This window comes from Pocillopora damicornis, chromosome 14 (assembly GCF_964200805.1).
Source record: "Pocillopora damicornis chromosome 14, jaPocDami1.2, whole genome shotgun sequence".
Taxonomy (NCBI): domain Eukaryota; kingdom Metazoa; phylum Cnidaria; class Anthozoa; order Scleractinia; family Pocilloporidae; genus Pocillopora; species Pocillopora damicornis.
In genome coordinates, this window is record NC_142683.1 from 5,622,501 (window position 1) to 5,644,402 (window position 21,902).

Sequence of the window (21,902 nt, forward strand, 5' to 3'; positions counted from 1 at the left end):
AAGCATCCCGAAGTAATCCTATCGATTTTTTTAATATCACAGCTCAGTTGTGTTCAAACACAATCTTTCAGTTCTACTAGAAGTTGTGCATGGCTTTTCTTCCTGTTGAGGGAGCACTTGAGCATAACTGCAGCAACGGCACATCTTCCAAAAACAGCACCTCCCACTAATTTGCCTCAGAATGTACAGATATCCTTCACGGAAGTTCTGATTAAAGACAGGGTAGATGTAAGGCGTCACCGCACTGTTAAAGTATGACATGAAAAACTTGAAGTAAAAGAAGTCATAACTGTTGCAGAATCCCCTTTGTGGCAAATATAGACAGGCCAAGGAAGCCCAGGTTGGTATCCAGCAAATGCAAAATGCTATAAGGACCGCAACGAGCATAGATATCACCTTACGACTGACCATACGATTCCGGGCGGCATTGGAAGCTGTTTGAATCCCAGGGGTTACTCGAGTGCACATTTTAAGCCCAATAGCTGTGTAAAAAGTTGTGGCAGCAGCGATTGGAATTCCAGACATGATGATAAAATCGAGGATAAAGAAGGTACGAAATAATTCTGGGGTTTTCAAGAGATCTGTTTGGATAGAAGTGACACAATATGTCTTTCCGTATATATCTTTCAGTGTTGCGTAGTGGAATAGCAAAGAATAACTGCAGCATGGAAGAATCCATGTGAAGGCGATTATTGCAACCATAACATTTCTGGTCATGGGGCGTCGCAGCGGAAAAAATACGGAAAAGAATCTATCCAAAGCGATGAACACAAAGCTCGATGTGGAAACGAGCAAAGATAGTAAAGGAACAGTGCTAGTTATTTTGCAGAGGAGAAGTCCAAAGTTGCCCCCGATGCGCCACTCAAAACCCACCAGGAGAATAAGTATCATTCGAGGCATATTACATATAGTAATAAGCAGATCAGCAGTGCTGAGATTCACAATCAGGTAGTTACTCAGAGTTCGCATCCGCTTGTTCACGTTTTGATAAATTGAGCCGATTGTGAGAAAATTCCCGACAAGCGAAAGTATAATGACAATCACCAAGGCCAGCACTTTGAAAACCGTTGAAATTAGCGGTTCTTGAGCCACAGCTTGATTTGCAATATTTATGATAGGAAGGGAAACCGTTGCATTGCTCTTAGTGCAATTTGTAAATCCATTCTTAATTTCCGCATTGATGCAGATTAAGTAAGGAGACGAGGTGTTGTTCATCGTAAGGAAGTGCACTGTAAACTGAAGGATTCAAAGGAATCAGTTCTTCTTTCGTTTTCCTTTCGAAATGTTTGTTATTTCAGCCTTCAGATGTACTCGTAGGATTATCAAACACTAGCTGACTTTTCAATGTTAACTGTTTATTTATGGCAATTTTAAGTCAACAGCTATTGCTGCGAAGCGGGTGTTTCTTCAAATAAGACCCTCCAATTTTTTTTTCTTGCGAGTGACTTCCGTCGAAAGATATTTATGGTTATCTCACCCAAACGCTTCTAAACAGAGTGAAATTAAGTCTGCGACGGTAACAGTTTTTCCACTGAAGATTTTTCTTACTGAAATCGATCCTATCCATGAGAAAATGCAAAGAAACTAACAATAGAAAATTCCCAATTAATATTATTGAGGACAATTTGTACTTTCGCCAACTTTATTAAAGATTTCAATTAGGTTGTCTTTGAAGTTAAAACGCGCTATTTCCAATCTTTCCGATGCAATTTACTTTGTGTTCCGTATTTGAGTACATTCTCGCTATTTTCTCACCCTACTCTTTTAGAATGCTTGAGACAAAACAAACACAGCTTTAACTTTGGCGACACCGAAATTGTAATCTAAGACCCGTTAATGAATTGAACCCTTGGGGATCGAAAAAAAATGGAAATATTGTGACTTATTCAAGAGGCTTTTTTTTCTTCCATGCCCAAAGGAACTGCACAGTTTGCATTGGTGTCGGGGCTGTTAATATTAGTAGCTGCCGAGACTTTCGAGTTTTGATCTGAGTATCCCGTATCGTGTTTGATGAGTGTCGAAACTGTAAGTTTACTTCCCACACAAAACTATGAGTTGCACTCGCATCGTCTTTTCCATGGAAGAGTTAATTCGAAAGATCCTTTAATAGCATATTCGCTAAAGAACAGAGTTGCATAATTTTAAAATGCAGTTTCATTAAAGTCTAGTCTCAAAAGTGAGCTAATAATTTCATAAAATGTCCTTGCATTTATCCGAAAAAGGAAATATAATGAGTCTTCTTAGAATGCGTTATTTGAGAGTTGTGTACCGTATTTCATAGCATATACTACATGCATCCATATTCCGTTATTTTAAGTTCTTGTCCGTTAATTTCAGTGCGCTTGAGATGCTCAAAGAACCAAAGACTAGCCTAGATTGATTCAGGTCTCATCCACTCAATCATTTGTTGGGTGTTCATCGAGTGCTCTTATCAGTAATATGTACTAATCATAACCTTTGTGACACATTTGAGCTAAAGTTGAAAACTGAATTTCGGTGACTTGTCATTAAAATGCAATTTTGAGACTAATTTCAAGATTTTGTTTCGGAATATTTAGAATCCATAATAAGTCACTTTGAGTTGGATTTTGAATGATAAAAGGTCTCATTTCTTTGAAAACATTAATTTAAAACAACGGCCAAAATAAACACGTATTTCTCGAAAGACGGCTCATGAGTCACTTATGATTTATCAGCACTATAAATATTTGCACATCTTGCTTTAAGGAAGTATGCACGTATGCATGTGTGTAAGAGCCAAAGATCTTGGACTAGTTCCGCTACCAAACGGAGAAACCGTTACTTAGTGCATAAATGTCATCAAAACATCAAGTAACGTTATCTATCACATTGAGATTTAGTCAATGGAGAGAGTGTTCCATCCTTTGAACAACCAGGGCCTGATTAAAATGCAAAAATGTGTCTTTTCAATAGCCCACTAAACTGCTAGCATTCAATTTATCAAAGGGATATTTGGACATGCGTTTCGCTTCCAACAGACAAATAATTTACGTTGCGTCGGCAAGAGTTATATTTGGAGTAGTTTTAATGAAAGAAAAGATGACAGACAAGCATTCATATGCAATAAAAATGCTTTTATTTTTTATCACTAGTTGTGGAAAAGCTCTTTCCCTTTAAGACAATTTAAAAGTGACCGCATTCTAAGAAGAGATTCCGCTCTGTCCAGCTTCAGTTCATCTGCATTTATTGTTGCTACTCGTTATTTTGTCGCTACGGTTGGAAAGCCAACCAGGCAACATTCTCATCATCAAAAAGGTTTATCATTTGCTGAAAAAATGGAAAAAAATGTTATTTAGAGAGACGATTAAAAAAACACACACATATGTATATTTTCTTCAGAAATAATCACATCGCTGATACGTTGAAAATGCAAAGGGAACCTTCAGTGTATGTAAGAATATAAGCGAAGTGATTCGAAACTTTACAGTCAGGATCATGTATAAAACTGTCCAACAGGTATACAAATCATTATATACTTACCCTGCACCAGGGCAGCAGCAGCGCTTTCCTGAGCCAAATGGACATAGGTGATCTCTACATTCTTCGTCGGAGAAGGGAGGGCAAGGCTCAGTGTATTTTACACATGTTCCGCTGCCGGGAATCCTGCCACAGATGACGACTGAAAGCAAAAATAGGAAGAGGTCCTTATGTCTTAAACCCTTAATCTTATACAAATCTTTGCCTTCACTTGATTAATAGCAAAAAGCTCACCATACTGACGCTTGAAATAAGAATGCAGACGGCTCATATGTCTCAGACTTTGGCCACGCCGTGCACCTAGTACTTGCACAGCTCCCAACAAAACCAAGATCAAACACAAACGAAACAAAGCAGCCATGATTGCCCGAAAGACAAAAACCAATGAGTTAAAAACAATGTATTGATATAAAGCAAAAGCGACTGGAAAACGAGAGAAGAACAAATAATAACTGCCTCTCTTACTTTCGCTCGAGTTTGCAGTCGCACAAGATTTTATAAATAATTGTACGTCAAATGAACCACACTGTACGAGATGCAATGAGTTTCTGGTGCACTGAAGATATGTGCGAAGCTATAAGATGGTTATCAATCTGATCAAAGAGGCTTAAAGTTCATTGTTTGCTTGAGTGTCTTTCTTTGTTTGTCAGTGTTTTCACGGGGCGTCCTTTTACAACACCTGTCAACTGCTCCAATGAATGCGTCTGTTGAAATTGACAGCCTAGCTGCATTTAAGCGACACTCTAAGTGTCTGCTGACATAATCAGTCGAAAAGAATGTTCCATTTTGCAGCTCCCTTGGTTGTGAGAAATGTCTATGCCAGTTAAGTCCAAGGCTTTGAACAGAATGGAAGTGCATGGTCTCATTGCTATGAAATTCAAACTTCAACCTTAAAATGAACACAGATACCAGTGTAAGCCCCCCCCCCCGCCATTCATTAATTTTTTTTTATTATTATCATCATTGGAATAAAAGGGAACAGTGTCTGTCTATTTTAAACTATTTGAAAGTTCTACACAATATCTTATCATGACTTCATACATCAACAACGTTTTTATCTAAGTTAACGTCAACTTATTTCAGTGAGTTTGAGACTTTGGAAGCGAAGTCCAAACTTTATTCCATTTATTTTTAGTATTTTATATCAGATGTGTATGAACATGAGAATAAAGGTAAAGAAAGACCGTCAAGGACTCCCTATGTGGCTTTTGTGGTCGCGTCGCATTATTGCTTTCAAATTGTAATTTTGCTCACACAGGCACGTCTTTAAGGAATTTTCCCTTTTCGCACGAAATGATCGGAGGTTTTGTAAATATTTTTTCGACAAGGGCTGATTGTGTAACGGACTCGAATTTTCCATCAATATTTGTTTCAAATTTTTAACAGCCAATATATTGATACGTGTCTCGCTTTGCAAATTTATTGTTTAAAATTAAAAGGGTTAACCAAGTGAAACTTACATTAAGCAACTTAAGAATCTTTTCATTGTGTAATGTTGTCAAAACTACAAATAATTAACGACACTGTAACTGATCAACTGTAAAAAAAGTGGAATTCAGTGGGATGCATGACTTAGTAATAACATTCTCAGGGTTTTAATTTTTCTGGATCGTCAAAGTCAAGTTGCGGAAGATAGATAAGCGAGCCCCTGCTGTAATCCATTTTGCAATTTCAATGAATGGAAACAAAAAAACCTCATTTCCATTTCCTTTTGAAGCCGAGACTCTAATGTGAAGACTATACCTCCCCACTCCCTCCATAAACTAATCCCATGTGGATCACATTAATATGTACTGAAAAGTCTGAGAGTACCAAATGTGCACACATCAAGTAATGAAGTCCACTGGCCAATAGAAACAGGACAGGAATTTCGATGCAAATGTTAGGATATAAGGCTAATTTAACCAAATCAGGATTCTTTAGTTTGTGTCAAATGAATTTTTATAAAATCTGAAACATGTATGGCGTCAGTTATTTTTCTTTTTGTGAACACAAAATGCCGACGCAGTTTTCAAGAGCCGCGTCACAAAGTTACTGGCGTAAGACTACTATAGGTCAAACTGTGCTTTTTTTTTCGTTATTTTTCCACTGAGTGGTTTTTGCCTCTGGCAGGTATTTATGTCACATCAATGATTCACGAGGCGTACTGCTCATTTTCAAATTATATTGCCCGATTATTGATCATTATTTTGTTTTCCCGCCGGAGAAGGAAGATTTATCCAACAAACTACCAAGCTTTCAAACAAGAAGACTTCTGAACCTTCGTTTTAAACTTTTGAGATATACATTGTGATCACAAAGTTTCCGGCAATTTGAATCGACGCCAAGTGAATGAATTAAAGTTTGGCTCTCTAATGATTAATCCCGACTACCAATTAAACCCGACCAGTCAGTTTGTCAAATAGTGAAGATATTTGCAGAACTTTTAAGGAGTTTGAAAATAAATTATTTTCCCATGTAAAATAATGGATTTATTCAAAGGTTCTTTGTGTTGGAATTCTTAATTGGTCTGTTTTGCTTGTTTTCTCTTACTTTTTCAATACTTCCCTTTGTGTTATGGTGTCTGTGATAATTGCTTCCGAACGACGCTTTGCTCAATCTTCCAAAGTTGTAAAAAAAGTGCTCTGTGATATTTATGTACTCGACAGAGGGACTTCTGCTCCGCGTTAAAGCAGTTATTTCTATTTCAATCAAGCTCCAGTAGCAAACAAAATAAAATAAAAAAAAAGATATTGAGTCTCGTTTCTGAAGAGTTCATCAAATTTTAACCCTAAAATGAAATTGTGCACAAATCAGGGTAGAACTTCTTTAAAATTCCAATGCCTATGTTTTGCAATTGAAAATGAAACGAGGCGTGTCTTCCTTGAATCATTCAGTGGAAGTTCAAGATGATCTGTTTATAACTTTATCCGTTAGCCTTATTAAGCTTTACCCTTATTTCATCTAATGCCCGGGTACCTTCGGAGTGTTTAAGATTGTGGAAGTTCAATTGGTTCTATGAAACAAATTGCGTTCTGTATATAAAATAACAGTGAGATCGTTAGACCAGCAAATATCGACTGTCTCTCAGCCAAATTCTGTTTTCTATTTTAATCATAAAGTTCAGAATGAGACAATTATATCGTTAAGGTTGTAAGTTTGCTCAGAGCAAATTTTATTTTAAACTGTTGTGTAGTTATACCATTGATAGAATAATTTGCGTGAATGAAAAAATTCTAGAAAGAGCCAAAGCCCTCTCGTGAATCAGTGCGGAGTGGATCAAATTAACATCCATTGTTACACCGGATGTGTTTGTGGAAGCTAATAGTAGTGTGGTGTAAAGGTGAAGTAAAGAAATACATTGGATGGAAGAAAAAGTACATGATTTTCAAAATAAAAACTTTTAGGTATCTTAGTAACGGGTAGTTTCACTCGATTATCTTTTGTCAGCTATTGCCTTAATTTAAGCATAGGACAGATCGAATGTGTCATTGTGAAAAATCAAAGCTATTTGGCGTAAGTGCATGTTTGTATACCACAATGTTACAATGTTTTAATTATGAACCTAATGAGCCGAGCTGGCGTCAAACAACCGATGCTGTTCTTCTAAACCGCGTCTCAAAGTTACTCACGTGAGACTACAATAGGTGTCATCATGATGCTTTTTTTCTTGAACCTTTCTATTGAAAGACTCTTTCTTTAACAAGGGATTAATTGTTGTGCTACATCATCAATTAAGGAGTGGCTTAGAAGGTTTTCAAATTGGATTGCATTAGTGTCGATTTTCTTTTCTCTCCAACAACTTACTATGCCTTAAAGATGAAAGGCGGCTGAGAAAAGACAATATGATGTGACGGTGCAGTGTTCAGAATCTTAGAATTCAGCATAAGCCGTATTCTTGACTGAATGGAGGATTTTATGTTTTAAATTCACATGCTCAAAGAACCAAAGACTAGCCTAGATTGATTCAGGTCTCATCCACTCAATCATTTGTTGGGTGTTCATCGAGTGTTCTTATCAGTAATATGTACTAATCATAACCTTTGTGACACATCTTAGCTAAAGTTAAAAACTGAATTTCGGTGACTTGTCTTTAAAATGCAGTTTTATTTTTTTATTCGGAATATTTACAATCCATAATAAGTCACTTTAAATTGGATTTTCAATGATAAAAGGTCTCATTTCTTTGAAAACATTAATTCAAAACAACGGCCAAAACAAACACGTATTTCTCGAAAGACAGCTCATGAGTCACATGATTTATCAGCGCTATGAATATTTGCGCATCTTGCTTTAAGGAAGTACACATTTATGCACGTGTGTAAGAGAAAAAGATCTTGGACTAGTTCCGCTACGCTATCTGTCACATTGAGATTTATTCAGTGGATAGCGTGTTCCATCCTTCGAAAAACCAGGGCCTGATTAAAATACAAAAATGTATCTTTTCAATAGCCCACTAAACTGATAGCATTCAATTTATCAAAGGGATATTTGAACATGTGTTTCGCTTCCAACAGACAAATAATTTACGTTTCGTCGGCAAGAGTTATATTTGGAGTATAGTTTTCATGAAAGAAAAGATGACAGACAAGCATTCATATGCAATAAAAATGCTTTTATTTTTTATCACTAGTTGTGGAAAAGCTCTTTCCCTTCTGAAACAGTTTAAAAGTGACTGCATTCTAAGAAGAGATTCCGCTTTGTCCAGCTTCAATTCATCTGCATTTATCGTTGCTACTCGTTTTTTTGTCGCTACAGTTGGAAAGCCAACCAGGCAACATTCTCATCATCAAAAAGGTTTATCGTTTGCTGGAAAAAAAGGAAAAAAGGGTTATTTAGAGAGACAATTAAAAAGACACACACATGTGTATATTTTCTTCAGAAATAATCACATCACTGATACGTTGAAAATGCGAGGGGAACCTTCAGTGTATGTAAGAATATAAGCGAAGTGATACGAAACTTTACAGTCAGGATCATATATAAAACTGTCCAACAGGTATACAAATTATTATATACTTACCCTGCACCAGGGCAGCAGCAGCGCTTTCCTGAGCCGTATGGACATAGGTGATCTCTACATTCCTCATTGGAGAAGGGAGGGCAAGGCTCAGTGTATTTTACACACATTCCGCTGCCGGGAATACTGCCACAGATGACGACTGAAAGCAAAAATAGGAAGAGGTCCTTATGTCTTAAACCCTTAATCTTATAAAAATCTTTGACTTCACTTGATTAATAGCCAAAAGCTCACCATGCTGACGCTTGAAATAAGAATGCAGACGGCTCATATGTCTGTGACTTTGGCCGCGTCGTGCACCCAGTACTTGAACAGCTCCCAACAAAACCAAGATCAAACACAAACGAAACAAAGCAGCCATGATTGCCTGAAAGACAAAAACCAATGAGTAAAAAACAATGTACTGATATAAAGCAAAAGCGACTGGAAAACGAGAGAAGAACAAATAACAACTGCCTCTCTTACTTTCGCTCGAGTTTGCAGTCGCACAAGATTTTATAAATAATTGTACGTCAAATGAACCACACTGTACGAGATGCAATGAGTTTCTGGTGCACTGAAGATATGTGCAAAGCTATAAGACGGTTATCAATCTGATCAAAGAGGCTTAAAGTTCATTGTTTGCTTGAGTACTTGAGTGTCTTTCTTTGTTTGTCAGTGTTTTCACGGGGCGTCCTTTTACAACACCTGTCAACTGCTCCAATGAATGCGTCTGTTGAAATTGACAGCCTAGATGCATTTAAGCGACACTCTAAGTGTCTGCTGACATAATCAGTCCAAAAGAATGTTCCATTTGCAGCTCCCTTGGTTGTGAGAAATGTCTCTACCAGTTAAGTCCAAGGTTTTGAACAGAATGAAAGTGCATGGTCTCATTGTTGTGAAATTCAAACTTCAACCTCAAAACGAACACAGATACCAGTGTAAGCCCCCCCCGGCCATTCATTAATTTTTTTTTTTATATTATTATCATTGGAATGAAAGGAAACAGTGTCTGTCTATTTTAAACTATTTGAAAGTTCTACACAACATGTTATCAACGTTTTTATCTAAGTTCATGTCAACTTATTTCAGTGAGTTTGAGACTTTGGAAGCTAAGTCCGAACTATATTCCATTCATTTCGAGGATTTTATATCAAATGTGTATTAACATGAGAATAAAGGTAAATACAGACCGGCAAGGACTCCCCATGTGGCTTTTGTGGTCGCGTCGCATTATCGCCTTCAAATTATGATTTTGCTCTCACAAGCACGTCTTTAAGGGATTTTCCCTTTTTGTGCGAAATGATCGGAGGTTTTGTAAATATATTTTCGACAAGGGCTGATTGCGTAACAGACTCGCGTTTTCCATCAATATTTGTTTCATATTTTTAACAGCCAATATATTGATACGTGTCTCGCTTTGCAAATTTATTGTTGGTTACAGTTGCAATAAAAGGGTTAACCAAGTGAAACTTATATTAAGCAACTTAAGAATCTTTTCATTGTGTAATGTTGTCAAAACTACAAATGATTAACGACACTGTGACTGATCAACTGTAAAAAAGTGGAATTCAGTGGGATGCATGACCTAGTAATAACATTCTCAGGGTTTTAATTTTTCTGGATCGTCAAAGTCCAGCTGTGGAAGATAGATAAGTGAGCCCCTGCTGTAATCCATTTTGTAATTTCAATGAATGGAGGCAAAAAAACCTCATTTCCATTTCTTTCTGAAGCCGAGACTCTAATGTGAAGACTATACCTCCTCACTCCCTCCATAAACTAATCCCATGTGGATCACATTAATATGTAATGAAAAGTCTGAGAGTACCAAATGTGCACACATCAAGTAATGAAGTCCACTGGCCAATAGAAACAGGACAGGAATTTCGATGCAAATGTTAGGATATAAGGCTAATTTAACCAAATCAGGATTCTTTAGTTTGTGTCAAATAAATTTGTATAAAATCTGAAACATGTATGGCGTCAGTTATTTTTCTGTTTGTGAACCCAAAATGCCGACGCAGTTTTCAAGAGCCGCGTCGCAAAGTTACTGGCGTGAGACTACTATAAGTCAAACTGTGCTTTTTTTTTTTCGTTATTTTTCCACTGAGTGGTTTTTCCCTCTGGCAGGTATTTATGTCACATCATTCACGAGGCGTACTGCTCATTTTCAAATTATATTGCCCGATTATTGATCATTATTTTGTTTTCCCGCCGGAGAAGGAAGATTTATCCAACAAACTACCAAGCTTTCAAACAGGAAGACTTCTGAACCTTCGTTTTAAACTTTTGAGATACACATTGTGATCACAAAGTTTCCAGCAATTTGAATCGACGCCAAGTGAATGAATTAAAATTTGGCACTCTAATGATTAATCCCGACTACCAATTAAACCCGACCAGTCAGTTTGTCAAATAGTGAAGATATTTGCAGAACTTTTAAGGAGTTTGAAAATAAATTATTTTCCCATGTAAAATAATGGATTTATTCAAAGGTTCTTTGTGTTGGAATTCTTAATTGGTCTGTTTTGCTTGTTTTCTCTTACTATTTCAATACTTCCCTTTGTGTTATGGTGTCTGTGATAATTACTTCCGAACGACGCTTTGCTCTTTCTTCCAAAGTTGTTAACAAGTGTTCTGTGCTATTTTATGTACTCGATAGTGGGACTTCTGCTCCGCGTTAGAGCAGTTATTTCTATTTCAATCAAGCTCCAGTAGCAAACAAAATAATAAAAAAAAGATATTGAGTCTCGTTTCTGAAGAGTTCATCAAATTTTAACCCTAAAATGAAATTGTGCACAAATCAGGGTAGAACTTCTTTAAAATTCCAATGCCTATGTTTTGCAATTGAAAATGAAACGAGGCGTGTCTTCCTTGAATCATTCAGTGAAAGTTCAAGATGATCTGTTTATAACTTTATCCGTGAGCCTTATTAAGCTTTACCCTTATTTCATCTAATGCCCGGGTACCTTCGGAGTGTTTAAGATTGTGGAAGTTCAATTGGTTCTATGAAACAAATTGCGTTCTGTGTATAAAATAACAGTGAGATCGTTAGACCAGCAAATATCGACTGTCTCTCAGCCAAATTCTGTTTTTATTTTAATCATAAAGTTCACACGGAGACAACTATATCGTTAAGGTTGTAAGTTTGCTCAGAGCAAGTTTTATTTTAAACTGTTCTGTAGTTATACTATTGATAGAATAATTTGCGTGAATGTAAAAATTCTAGAAAGAGCCAAAGCCCTCTCGTGAATCAGTGCGGAGTGGATCAAATTAACATCCATTGTTACACCGGATGTGTTTGTGGAAGCTAATAGTAGTGTGGTGTAAAGGTGAAGTAAAGAAATACATTGGATGGAAGAAAAAGTACATGATTTTCAAAGTAAAAACTTTTAGGTATCTTAGTAACGGGTAGTTTCACTCGGTTATCTTTTGTCAGCTATTGCCTTAATTTAAGCATATGACAGATCGAATGTGTCATTGTGAAAGCTCAAAGTTATTTGGCGTAAGTGCATGTTTGTATACCACAATGTTTTAATTATGAACCTAATGAGCCGAGCTGGCGTCAAACAACCGATACTGTTCTTCTAAACCGCGTCTCAAAGTTACTCACGTGAGACTACAATAGGTGTCATCATGATGCTTTTTTTCTTGAACCTTTCTATTGAAAGACTCTTTCTTTAACAAGGGATTAATTGTTGTGCTACATCATCAATTAAGGAGTGGCTTAGAAGGTTTTCAAATTGGATTGCATTAGTGTCGATTTTCTTTTCTCTCCAACAACCTCCTATGCCTTAAAGATGGAAGGCGGCTGAGAAAAGACAATATGATGTGGCGGTGCAGTGTTCAGAATCTTAGAATTCAGCATAAGCCGTATTCTTGACTGAATGGAGGATTTTATGTTTTAAATTCACATGCTCAAAGAACCAAAGACTAGCCTAGATTGATTCAGGTCTCATCCACTCAATCATTTGTTGGGTGTTCATCGAGTGTTCTTATCAGTAATATGTACTAATCATAACCTTTGTGACACATCTTAGCTAAAGTTAAAAACTGAATTTCGGTGACTTGTCTTTAAAATGCAGTTTTATTTTTTTATTCGGAATATTTACAATCCATAATAAGTCACTTTGAATTGGATTTTCAATGATAAAAGGTCTCATTTCTTTGAAAACATTAATTCAAAACAACGGCCAAAACAAACACGTATTTCTCGAAAGACAGCTCATGAGTCACATATGATTTATCAGCGCTATGAATATTTGCATATCTTGCTTTAGTACGCATTTATGCATGTGTGTAAGAGAAAAAGATCTTGGACTAGTTCCGCCACGCTATCTGTCTCATTGAGATTTATTCAGTGGATAGCGTGTTCCATCCTTCGAAAAACCAGGGCCTGATTAAAATACAACAATGTATCTTTTCAATAGCCCACTAAACTGATAGCATTCAATTTATCAAAGGGATATTTGAACATGTGTTTCGCTTCCAACAGACAAATAATTTACGTTTCGTCGGCAAGAGTTATATTTGGAGTATAGTTTTCATGAAAGAAAAGATGACAGACAAGCATTCATATGCAATAAAAATGCTTTTATTTTTTATCACTAGTTGTGGAAAAGCTCTTTCCCTTCTGAAACAGTTTAAAAGTGACTGCATTCTAAGAAGAGATTCCGCTTTGTCCAGCTTCAATTCATCTGCATTTATCGTTGCTACTCGTTTTTTTGTCGCTACGGTTGGAAAGCCAACCAGGCAACATTCTCATCATCAAAAAGGTTTATCGTTTGCTGGAAAAAATGGAAAAAAGGGTTATTTAGAGAGACAATTAAAAAGACACACACATGTGTATATTTTCTTCAGAAATAATCACATCACTGATACGTTGAAAATGCGAAGGGAACCTTCAGTGTATGTAAGAATATAAGCGAAGTGATACGAAACTTTACAGTCAGGATCATATATAAAACTGTCCAACAGGTATACAAATTATTATATACTTACCCTGCACCAGGGCAGCAGCAGCGCTTTCCTGAGCCGTATGGACATAGGTGATCTCTACATTCCTCATTGGAGAAGGGAGGGCAAGGCTCAGTGTATTTTACACACATTCCGCTGCCGGGAATACTGCCACAGATGACGACTGAAAGCAAAAATAGGAAGAGGTCCTTATGTCTTAAACCCTTAATCTTATAAAAATCTTTGACTTCACTTGATTAATAGCCAAAAGCTCACCATGCTGACGCTTGAAATAAGAATGCAGACGGCTCATATGTCTGTGACTTTGGCCGCGTCGTGCACCCAGTACTTGAACAGCTCCCAACAAAACCAAGATCAAACACAAACGAAACAAAGCAGCCATGATTGCCTGAAAGACAAAAACCAATGAGTAAAAAACAATGTACTGATATAAAGCAAAAGCGACTGGAAAACGAGAGAAGAACAAATAACAACTGCCTCTCTTACTTTCGCTCGAGTTTGCAGTCGCACAAGATTTTATAAATAATTGTACGTCAAATGAACCACACTGTACGAGATGCAATGAGTTTCTGGTGCACTGAAGATATGTGCAAAGCTATAAGATGGTTATCAATCTGATCAAAGAGGCTTAAAGTTCATTGTTTGCTTGAGTACTTGAGTGTCTTTCTTTGTTTGTCAGTGTTTTCACGGGGCGTCCTTTTACAACACCTGTCAACTGCTCCAATGAATGCGTCTGTTGAAATTGACAGCCCAGATGCATTTAAGCGACACTCTAAGTGTCTGCTGACATAATCAGTCCAAAAGAATGTTCCATTTGCAGCTCCCTTGGTTGTGAGAAATGTCTCTACCAGTTAAGTCCAAGGTTTTGAACAGAATGAAAGTGCATGGTCTCATTGTTGTGAAATTCAAACTTCAACCTCAAAACGAACACAGATACCAGTGTAAGCCCCCCCCCCCCCGGCCATTCATTAATTTTTTTATATTATTATCATTGGAATGAAAGGGAACAGTGTCTGTCTATTTTAAACTATTTGAAAGTTCTACACAACATGTTATCAACGTTTTTATCTAAGTTCATGTCAACTTATTTCAGTGAGTTTGAGACTTTGGAAGCTAAGTCCGAACTATATTCCATTCATTTCGAGGATTTTATATCAAATGTGTATTAACATGAGAATAAAGGTAAAGACAGACCGGCAAGGACTCCCCATGTGGCTTTTGTGGTCGCGTCGCATTATCGCCTTCAAATTATGATTTTGCTCTCACAAGCACGTCTTTAAGGGATTTTCCCTTTTTGTACGAAATGATCGGAGGTTTTGTAAATATATTTTCGACAAGGGCTGATTGTGTAACAGACTCGCGTTTTCCATCAATATTTGTTTCAAATTTTTAACAGCCAATATATTGATACGCGTCTCGCTTTGCAAATTTATTGTTGGTTACAGTTGCAATAAAAGGGTTAACCAAGTGAAACTTATATTAAGCAACTTAAGAATCTTTTCATTGTATAATGTTGTCAAAACTACAAATGATTAACGACACTGTGACTGATCAACTGTAAAAAAGTGGAATTCAGTGGGATGCATGACCTAGTAATAACATTCTCAGGGTTTTAATTTTTCTGGATCGTCAAAGTCCAGCTGTGGAAGATAGATAAGTGAGCCCCTATTGTAATCCATTTTGCAATTTCAATGAATGGAGGCAAAAAAACCTCATTTCCATTTCTTTCTGAAGCCGAGACTCTAATGTGAAGACTATACCTCCCCACTCCCTCCATAAACTAATCCCATGTGGATCACATTAATATGTAATGAAAAGTCTGAGAGTACCAAATGTGCACACATCAAGTAATGAAGTCCACTGGCCAATAGAAACAGGACAGGAATTTCGAGGCAAATGTTAGGATATAAGGCTAATTTAACCAAATCAGGATTCTTTAGTTTGTGTCAAATAAATTTGTATAAAATCTGAAACATGTATGGCGTCAGTTATTTTTCTGTTTGTGAACCCAAAATGCCGACGCAGTTTTCAAGAGCCGCGTCACAAAGTTACTGGCGTGAGACTACTATAAGTCAAACTGTGCTTTGTTTTTTTTCGTTATTTTTCCACTGAGTGGTTTTTCCCTCTGGCAGGTATTTATGTCACATCATTCACGAGGCGTACTGCTCATTTTCAAATTATATTGCCCGATTATTGATCATTATTTTGTTTTCCCGCCGGAGAAGGAAGATTTATCCAACAAACTACCAAGCTTTCAAACAAGAAGACTTCTGAACCTTCGTTTTAAACTTTTGAGATATACATTGTGATCACAAAGTTTCCGGCAATTTGAATCGACGACAAGTGAATGAATTAAAATTTGGCTCTCTAATGATTAATCCCGACTACCAATTAAACCCGACCAGTCAGTTTGTCAAATAGTAAAGATATTTGCAGAACTTTTAAGGAGTTTGAAAATAAATTATTTTCCCATGTAAAATAATGGATTTATTCAAAGGTTCTTTGTGCTGGAATTCTTAATTGGTCTGTTTTGCCTGTTTTCTCTTACTTTTTCAATACTTCCCTTTGTGTTATGGTGTCTGTGATAATTACTTCCGAACGACGCTTTGCTCTTTCTTCCAAAGTTGTAAACAAGTGCTCTGTGATATTTTATGTACTCGAAAGTGGGACTTCTGCTCCGCGTTAAAGCAGTTATTTCTATTTCAATCAAGCTCCAGTAGCAAACAAAATAATAAAAAAAAGATATTGAGTCTCGTTTCTGAAGAGTTCATCAAATTTTAACCCTAAAATGAAATTGTGCACAAATCAGGGTAGAACTTCTTTAAAATTCCAATGCCTATGTTTTGCAATTGAAAATGAAACGAGGCGTGTCTTCCTTGAATCATTCAGTGGAAGTTCAAGATGATCTGTTTATAACTTTATCCGTGAGCCTTATTAAGCTTTACCCTTATTTCATCTAATGCCCGGGTACCTTCGGAGTGTTTAAGATTGTGGAAGTTCAATTGGTTCTATGAAACAAATTGCGTTCTGTATATAAAATAACAGTGAGATCGTTAGACCAGCAAATATCGACTGTCTCTCAGCCAAATTCTGTTTTTTATTTTAATCATAAAGTTCACACGGAGACAACTATATCGTTAAGGTTGTAAGTTTGCTCAGAGCAAATTTTATTTTAAACTGTCCTGTAGTTATACTATTGATAGAATAATTTGCGTGAATGTAAAAATTCTAGAAAGAGCCAAAGCCCTCTCGTGAATCAGTGCGGAGTGGATCAAATTAACATCCATTGTTACACCGGATGTGTTTGTGGAAGCTAATAGTAGTGTGGTGTAAAGGTGAAGTAAAGAAATACATTGGATGGAAGAAAAAGTACATGATTTTCAAAATAAAAACTTTTAGGTATCTTAGTAACGGGTAGTTTCACTCGATTATCTTTTGTCAGCTATTGCCTTAATTTAAGCATATGACAGATCGAATGTGTCATTGTGAAAGCTCAAAGTTATTTGGCGTAAGTGCATGTTTGTATACCACAATGTTTTAATTATGAACCTAATGAGCCGAGCTGGCGTCAAACAACCGATGCTGTTCTTCTAAACCGCGTCTCAAAGTTACTCACGTGAGACTACAATAGGTGTCATCATGATGCTTTTTTTCTTGAACCTTTCTATTGAAAGACTCTTTCTTTAACAAGGGATTAATTGTTGTGCTACATCATCAATTAAGGAGTGGCTTAGAAGGTTTTCAAATTGGATTGCATTAGTGTCGATTTTCTTTTCTCTCCAACAACCTCCTATGCCTTAAAGATGGAAGGCGGCTGAGAAAAGACAATATGATGTGGCGGTACAGTGTTCAGAATCTTAGAATTCAGCATAAGCCGTATTCTCGACTGAATGGAGGATTTTATGTTTTAAATTCACATGCTCAAAGAACCAAAGACTAGCCTAGATTGATTCAGGTCTCATCCACTCAATCATTTGTTGGGTGTTCATTGAGTGTTCTTATCAGTAATATGTACTAATCATAACCTTTGTGACACATCTCAGCTAAAGTTAAAAACTGAATTTCGGTGACTTGTCTTTAAAATGCAATTTTATTTTTTTATTCGGAATATTTACAATCCATAATAAGTCACTTTGAATTGGATTTTCAATGATAAAAGGTCTCATTTCTTTGAAAACATTAATTCAAAACAACGGCCAAAACAAACACGTATTTCTCGAAAGACAGCTCATGAGTCACATATGATTTATCAGCGCTATGAATATTTGCATATCTTGCTTTAAGGAAGTACGCATTTATGCACGTGTGTAAGAGAAAAAGATCTTGGACTAGTTCCGCCACGCTATCTGTCTCATTGAGATTTATTCAGTGGATAGCGTGTTCCATCCTTCGAAAAACCAGGGCCTGATTAAAATACAAAAATGTATCTTTTCAATAGCCCACTAAACTGATAGCATTCAATTTATCAAAGGGATATTTGAACATGTGTTTCGCTTCCAACAGACAAATAATTTACGTTTCGTCGGCAAGAGTTATATTTGGAGTATAGTTTTCATGAAAGAAAAGATGACAGACAAGCATTCATATGCAATAAAAATGCTTTTATTTTTTATCACTAGTTGTGGAAAAGCTCTTTCCCTTCTGAGACAATTTAAAAGTGACTGCATTCTAAGAAGAGATTCCGCTTTGTCCAGCTTCAATTCATCTGCATTTATCGTTGCTACTCGTTTTTTTGTCGCTACGGTTGGAAAGCCAACCAGGCAACATTCTCATCATCAAAAAGGTTTATCGTTTGCTGGAAAAAATGGAAAAAAGGGTTATTTAGAGAGACAATTAAAAAGACACACACATGTGTATATTTTCTTCAGAAATAATCACATCGCTGATACGTTGAAAATGCGAAGGGAACCATCAGTGTATGTAAGAATATAAGCGAAGTGATACGAAACTTTACAGTCAGGATCATATATAAAACTGTCCAACAGGTATACAAATTATTATATACTTACCCTGCACCAGGGCAGCAGCAGCGCTTTCCTGAGCCGTATGGACATAGGTGATCTCTACATTCCTCATTGGAGAAGGGAGGGCAAGGCTCAGTGTATTTTACACACATTCCGCTGCCGGGAATACTGCCACAGATGACGACTGAAAGCAAAAATAGGAAGAGGTCCTTATGTCTTAAACCCTTAATCTTATAAAAATCTTTGACTTCACTTGATTAATAGCCAAAAGCTCACCATGCTGACGCTTGAAATAAGAATGCAGACGGCTCATATGTCTGTGACTTTGGCCGCGTCGTGCACCCAGTACTTGAACAGCTCCCAACAAAACCAAGATCAAACACAAACGAAACAAAGCAGCCATGATTGCCTGAAAGACAAAAACCAACGAGTAAAAAACAATGTACTGATATAAAGCAAAAGCGTCTGGAAAACGAGAGAAGAACGAATAATAACTGCCTCTCTTACTTTCGCTCGAGTTTGCAGTCGCACAGGAATTTAAAAATAATTGTACGTCAAATGAACCACACTGTACGAGATGCAATGAGTTTCTGGTGCACTGAAGATATGTGCAAAGCTATAAGATGGTTATCAATCTGATCAAAGAGGCTTAAAGTTCATTGTTTGCTTGAGTACTTGAGTGTCTTTCTTTGTTTGTCAGTGTTTTCACGGGGCGTCCTTTTACAACACTTGTCAACTGCTCCAATGAATGCGTCTGTTGAAATTGACAGCCTAGATGCATTTAAGTGACACTCTAAGTGTCTGCTGACATAATCAGTCCAAAAGAATGTTCCATTTGCAGCTCCCTTGGTTGTGAGAAATGTCTCTACCAGTTAAGTCCAAGGTTTTGAACAGAATGAAAGTGCTTGGTCTCATTGTTGTGAAATTAAAACTTCAACCTCAAAACGAACACAAATACCAGTGTAAGCCCCCCCCGGGCCATTCATTAATTTTTTTTATATCATTATCATTGGAATGAAAGGAAACAGTGTCTGTCTATTTTAAACTATTTGAAAGTTCTACACAACATGTTATCAACGTTTTTATCTAAGTTCAAGTGAACTTATTTCAGTGAGTTTGAGACTTTGGAAGCTAAGTCCGAACTATATTCCATTCATTTCGAGGATTTTATATCAAATGTGTATTAACATGAGAATAAAGGTAAAGACAGACCGGCAAGGACTCCCCATGTGGCTTTTGTGGTCGCGTCGCATTATCGCCTTTAAATTATGATTTTGCTCTCACAAGCACGTCTTTAAGGGATTTTCCCTTTTTGTACGAAATGATCGGAGGTTTTGTAAATATATTTTCGACAAGGGCTGATTGTGTAACAGACTCGCGTTTTCCATCAATATTTGTTTCATATTTTTAACAGGCAATATATTGATACGCGTCTCGCTTTGCAAACTTATTGTTGGTTTCAGTTGCAATAAAAGGGTTAACCAAGTGAAACTTATATTAAGCAACTTAAGAATCTTTTCATTGTATAATGTTGTCAAAACTACAAATAATTAACGACACTGTGACTGGTCAACTGTAAAAAAAGTGGAATTGAGTGGGATGCATGACCTAGTAATAACATTCTCAGGGTTTTAATTTTTCTGAATCGTCAAAGTCCAGCTGCAGAAGATAGATAACCGAGCCCCTACTGTAATCCATTTTGTAATTTCAATGAATGGAAACAAAAAAACCTCATTTTCATTTCTTTCTGAACCGAGACTCTAATGTGAAGACTATACCTCCCCGCTCCCTTCATAAACTAATCCCATGTGGATCACATTAACATGTACTGAAAAGTCTAAGAGTACCAAATGTGCACACATCAAGTAATGAAGTCCACTGGCCAATAGAAAAAGGACAGGAATTTCGATGCAAATGTTAGGATATAAGGCTAATTTAACCAAATCAGCATTCTTGAGTTTGTGTCAAATGAATTTTTATAAAATCTGAAACATGCATGCCGTCAGTTATTTTTCTGTTTGTGAACCCAAAATACCGACGCAGTTTTCAAGAGCCGCGTCACAAAGTTACTCGCGTGAGACTACTAAAATTCAAACCGTGCTTTTTTTTTCGCTATTTTTCCACATAGTGATTTTTCCCTCTGGCAGGTATATATATGTCACATCAATGATTCACGAGGCGTACTGCTCATTTTCAAATTATATTGCCTGAGTATTGATCATTATTTTCTTTTCCCGCCGGAGAAGGAAGATTTATCCAACAAACTACCAAGCTTACAAACAGGAAGACGTCTGAACCTTCGTTTTAACCTTTTGAGATATACATTGTGATCACAAAGTTTCCGATAATTTGAATCGACGCCAAGTGAATGAATTAAAATTTGGCTCTCTAATGATTAATCCCAACTACCAATTAAACTCGACCAGTAGGTTTGTCAAATAGTAAAGATATTTGCAGAACTTTTAAGGGGTGTAAAAATAAATTATTTTCCCATGTAAAATAATGAATTTATTCAAAGGTTCTTTGTGTTCTTAATTGGTCTGTTTTGCCTGTTTTCTGTTTTTTTTTAAACTTCCCTTTGTGTTAAGGTCTTTGTGATAACTACTTCCGAACGACGCTTTGCTCTTTCTTCCAAAGTTGTAAACAAGTGCTCTGTGATATTTATGTACTCGACAGAGGGACTTCTGCTCCGCGTCAAAGCAGTTATTTCCATTTCAAACAAGCTCCAGAAGCGAACAAACTAAAAAAAAAAGATATTGATAAAGATATTGTTTCTGAAGAGTTCATCAAATTTTAACCCTAAAATGAAATTGTGCACAAATCAGGGTAGAACTTCTTTAAAATTCCAATGCCTATGTTTTTCAATTGAAAATGAAACGAGGCGTGTCTTCCTTGAATCATTCAGTGGAAGTTCAAGATGATTTGTTTATAACTTTATCTATTAGCCTTATTTAGCTTTACCCCTATTTCATCTAATGCCCGGGTACCTTCGGAGTGTTTAAGATTGTGGAAGTTCAATTGGTTCTATGAAACAGATTGTGTTCAGTATATAAAATAACAGTGAGATCGTTAGACCAGCAAATATCGACTGTCTCTCAGTCAAATTCTGTTTTTTATTTTAATCTTAAAGTTCAGACGGAGAAATGATATCTTTAAGGTTGTAATTTTGCTCAGAGAAAGTTCTATTTTAAACTGTTCTGTAGTTATACTATTGATAGAATAATTTGCGTGAATGTAAAAATTCTAGAAACAGCCAAAGCCCTCTCGTGAATAACTGCGGAGTGGAACAAATTACCATCCATTGTTACACCCTGATTAATATAGACGCCTATTTCAAAGTAATCACGTGAATGTTGCATACCGGTCACTTGAAGAAAGGTATCAATCTTAAGGAATGAAATTAAAGGTATCTCTGTAAAAAAACTGGTCTCCTAATAATGTTGAACGGATGTGTTTGTGGAAGCCAATAGTCGTGTGGTGTAAAG

The 21,902-nt window shown here is 36.6% G+C and overlaps 5 protein-coding genes and 1 long non-coding RNA gene across 6 annotated transcripts in view; 1 reads left to right on the forward strand and 5 right to left on the reverse strand.

Annotated features, from left to right (window-relative positions):
* The window catches only part of LOC149034149 (uncharacterized), a 17,956-nt gene extending 13,863 nt beyond the window's left edge, over window positions 1-4,093 (reverse strand). The window contains exon 1 of the long non-coding RNA XR_016182841.1: window positions 3,964-4,093. This is a non-coding gene — a long non-coding RNA (uncharacterized LOC149034149). The remainder of the gene's footprint in view (window positions 1-3,963) is intronic.
* Window positions 1-21,902, forward strand: part of LOC149034150 (uncharacterized) — a 95,216-nt gene that overhangs the window by 2,518 nt on the left and 70,796 nt on the right. The window lies entirely within an intron of this gene.
* On the reverse strand, window positions 3,075-4,094 carry LOC149034151 (small cysteine-rich protein 8-like). Its single transcript, XM_089193493.1, has 4 exons — window positions 3,963-4,094; window positions 3,733-3,864; window positions 3,502-3,640; window positions 3,075-3,288 (listed from the first exon to the last, which is right to left on the reverse strand). Exons 2-4 carry the CDS (start codon window positions 3,857-3,859, stop codon window positions 3,282-3,284), a joined length of 273 nt encoding a protein of 90 aa, XP_089049619.1. The 5' UTR covers window positions 3,860-3,864; window positions 3,963-4,094; the 3' UTR covers window positions 3,075-3,281.
* LOC149034152 (small cysteine-rich protein 8-like) lies at window positions 8,072-9,106 on the reverse strand. Its single transcript, XM_089193492.1, has 4 exons — window positions 8,963-9,106; window positions 8,732-8,864; window positions 8,501-8,639; window positions 8,072-8,286 (listed from the first exon to the last, which is right to left on the reverse strand). Exons 2-4 carry the CDS (start codon window positions 8,856-8,858, stop codon window positions 8,277-8,279), a joined length of 276 nt encoding a protein of 91 aa, XP_089049618.1. The 5' UTR covers window positions 8,859-8,864; window positions 8,963-9,106; the 3' UTR covers window positions 8,072-8,276.
* Window positions 13,049-14,360, reverse strand: LOC149034153 (small cysteine-rich protein 8-like). The gene is made up of 4 exons (XM_089193490.1): window positions 13,940-14,360; window positions 13,709-13,841; window positions 13,478-13,616; window positions 13,049-13,263 (listed from the first exon to the last, which is right to left on the reverse strand). Exons 2-4 carry the CDS (start codon window positions 13,833-13,835, stop codon window positions 13,254-13,256), a joined length of 276 nt encoding a protein of 91 aa, XP_089049616.1. The 5' UTR covers window positions 13,836-13,841; window positions 13,940-14,360; the 3' UTR covers window positions 13,049-13,253.
* Window positions 18,034-19,070, reverse strand: LOC149034154 (small cysteine-rich protein 8-like). The gene is made up of 4 exons (XM_089193491.1): window positions 18,925-19,070; window positions 18,694-18,826; window positions 18,463-18,601; window positions 18,034-18,248 (listed from the first exon to the last, which is right to left on the reverse strand). Exons 2-4 carry the CDS (start codon window positions 18,818-18,820, stop codon window positions 18,239-18,241), a joined length of 276 nt encoding a protein of 91 aa, XP_089049617.1. The 5' UTR covers window positions 18,821-18,826; window positions 18,925-19,070; the 3' UTR covers window positions 18,034-18,238.

Bases quoted from the DNA above. Each gene is read 5' to 3' on its own strand.
- LOC149034151 (XM_089193493.1), bottom strand. From the start codon at position 3,859: ATGGCTGCTTTGTTTCGTTTGTGTTTGATCTTGGTTTTGTTGGGAGCT. The intron at 3,641-3,732 runs GTGAGCTTTTTG...TTTTGCTTTCAG, and splicing joins TTATTTCAAGCGTCAGTATG to TCGTCATCTGTGGCAGGATT.
- LOC149034152 (XM_089193492.1), bottom strand. From the start codon at position 8,858: ATGGCTGCTTTGTTTCGTTTGTGTTTGATCTTGGTTTTGTTGGGAGCT. The intron at 8,640-8,731 runs GTGAGCTTTTGG...TTTTGCTTTCAG, and splicing joins TTATTTCAAGCGTCAGCATG to TCGTCATCTGTGGCAGTATT.
- LOC149034153 (XM_089193490.1), bottom strand. From the start codon at position 13,835: ATGGCTGCTTTGTTTCGTTTGTGTTTGATCTTGGTTTTGTTGGGAGCT. The intron at 13,617-13,708 runs GTGAGCTTTTGG...TTTTGCTTTCAG, and splicing joins TTATTTCAAGCGTCAGCATG to TCGTCATCTGTGGCAGTATT.
- LOC149034154 (XM_089193491.1), bottom strand. From the start codon at position 18,820: ATGGCTGCTTTGTTTCGTTTGTGTTTGATCTTGGTTTTGTTGGGAGCT. The intron at 18,602-18,693 runs GTGAGCTTTTGG...TTTTGCTTTCAG, and splicing joins TTATTTCAAGCGTCAGCATG to TCGTCATCTGTGGCAGTATT.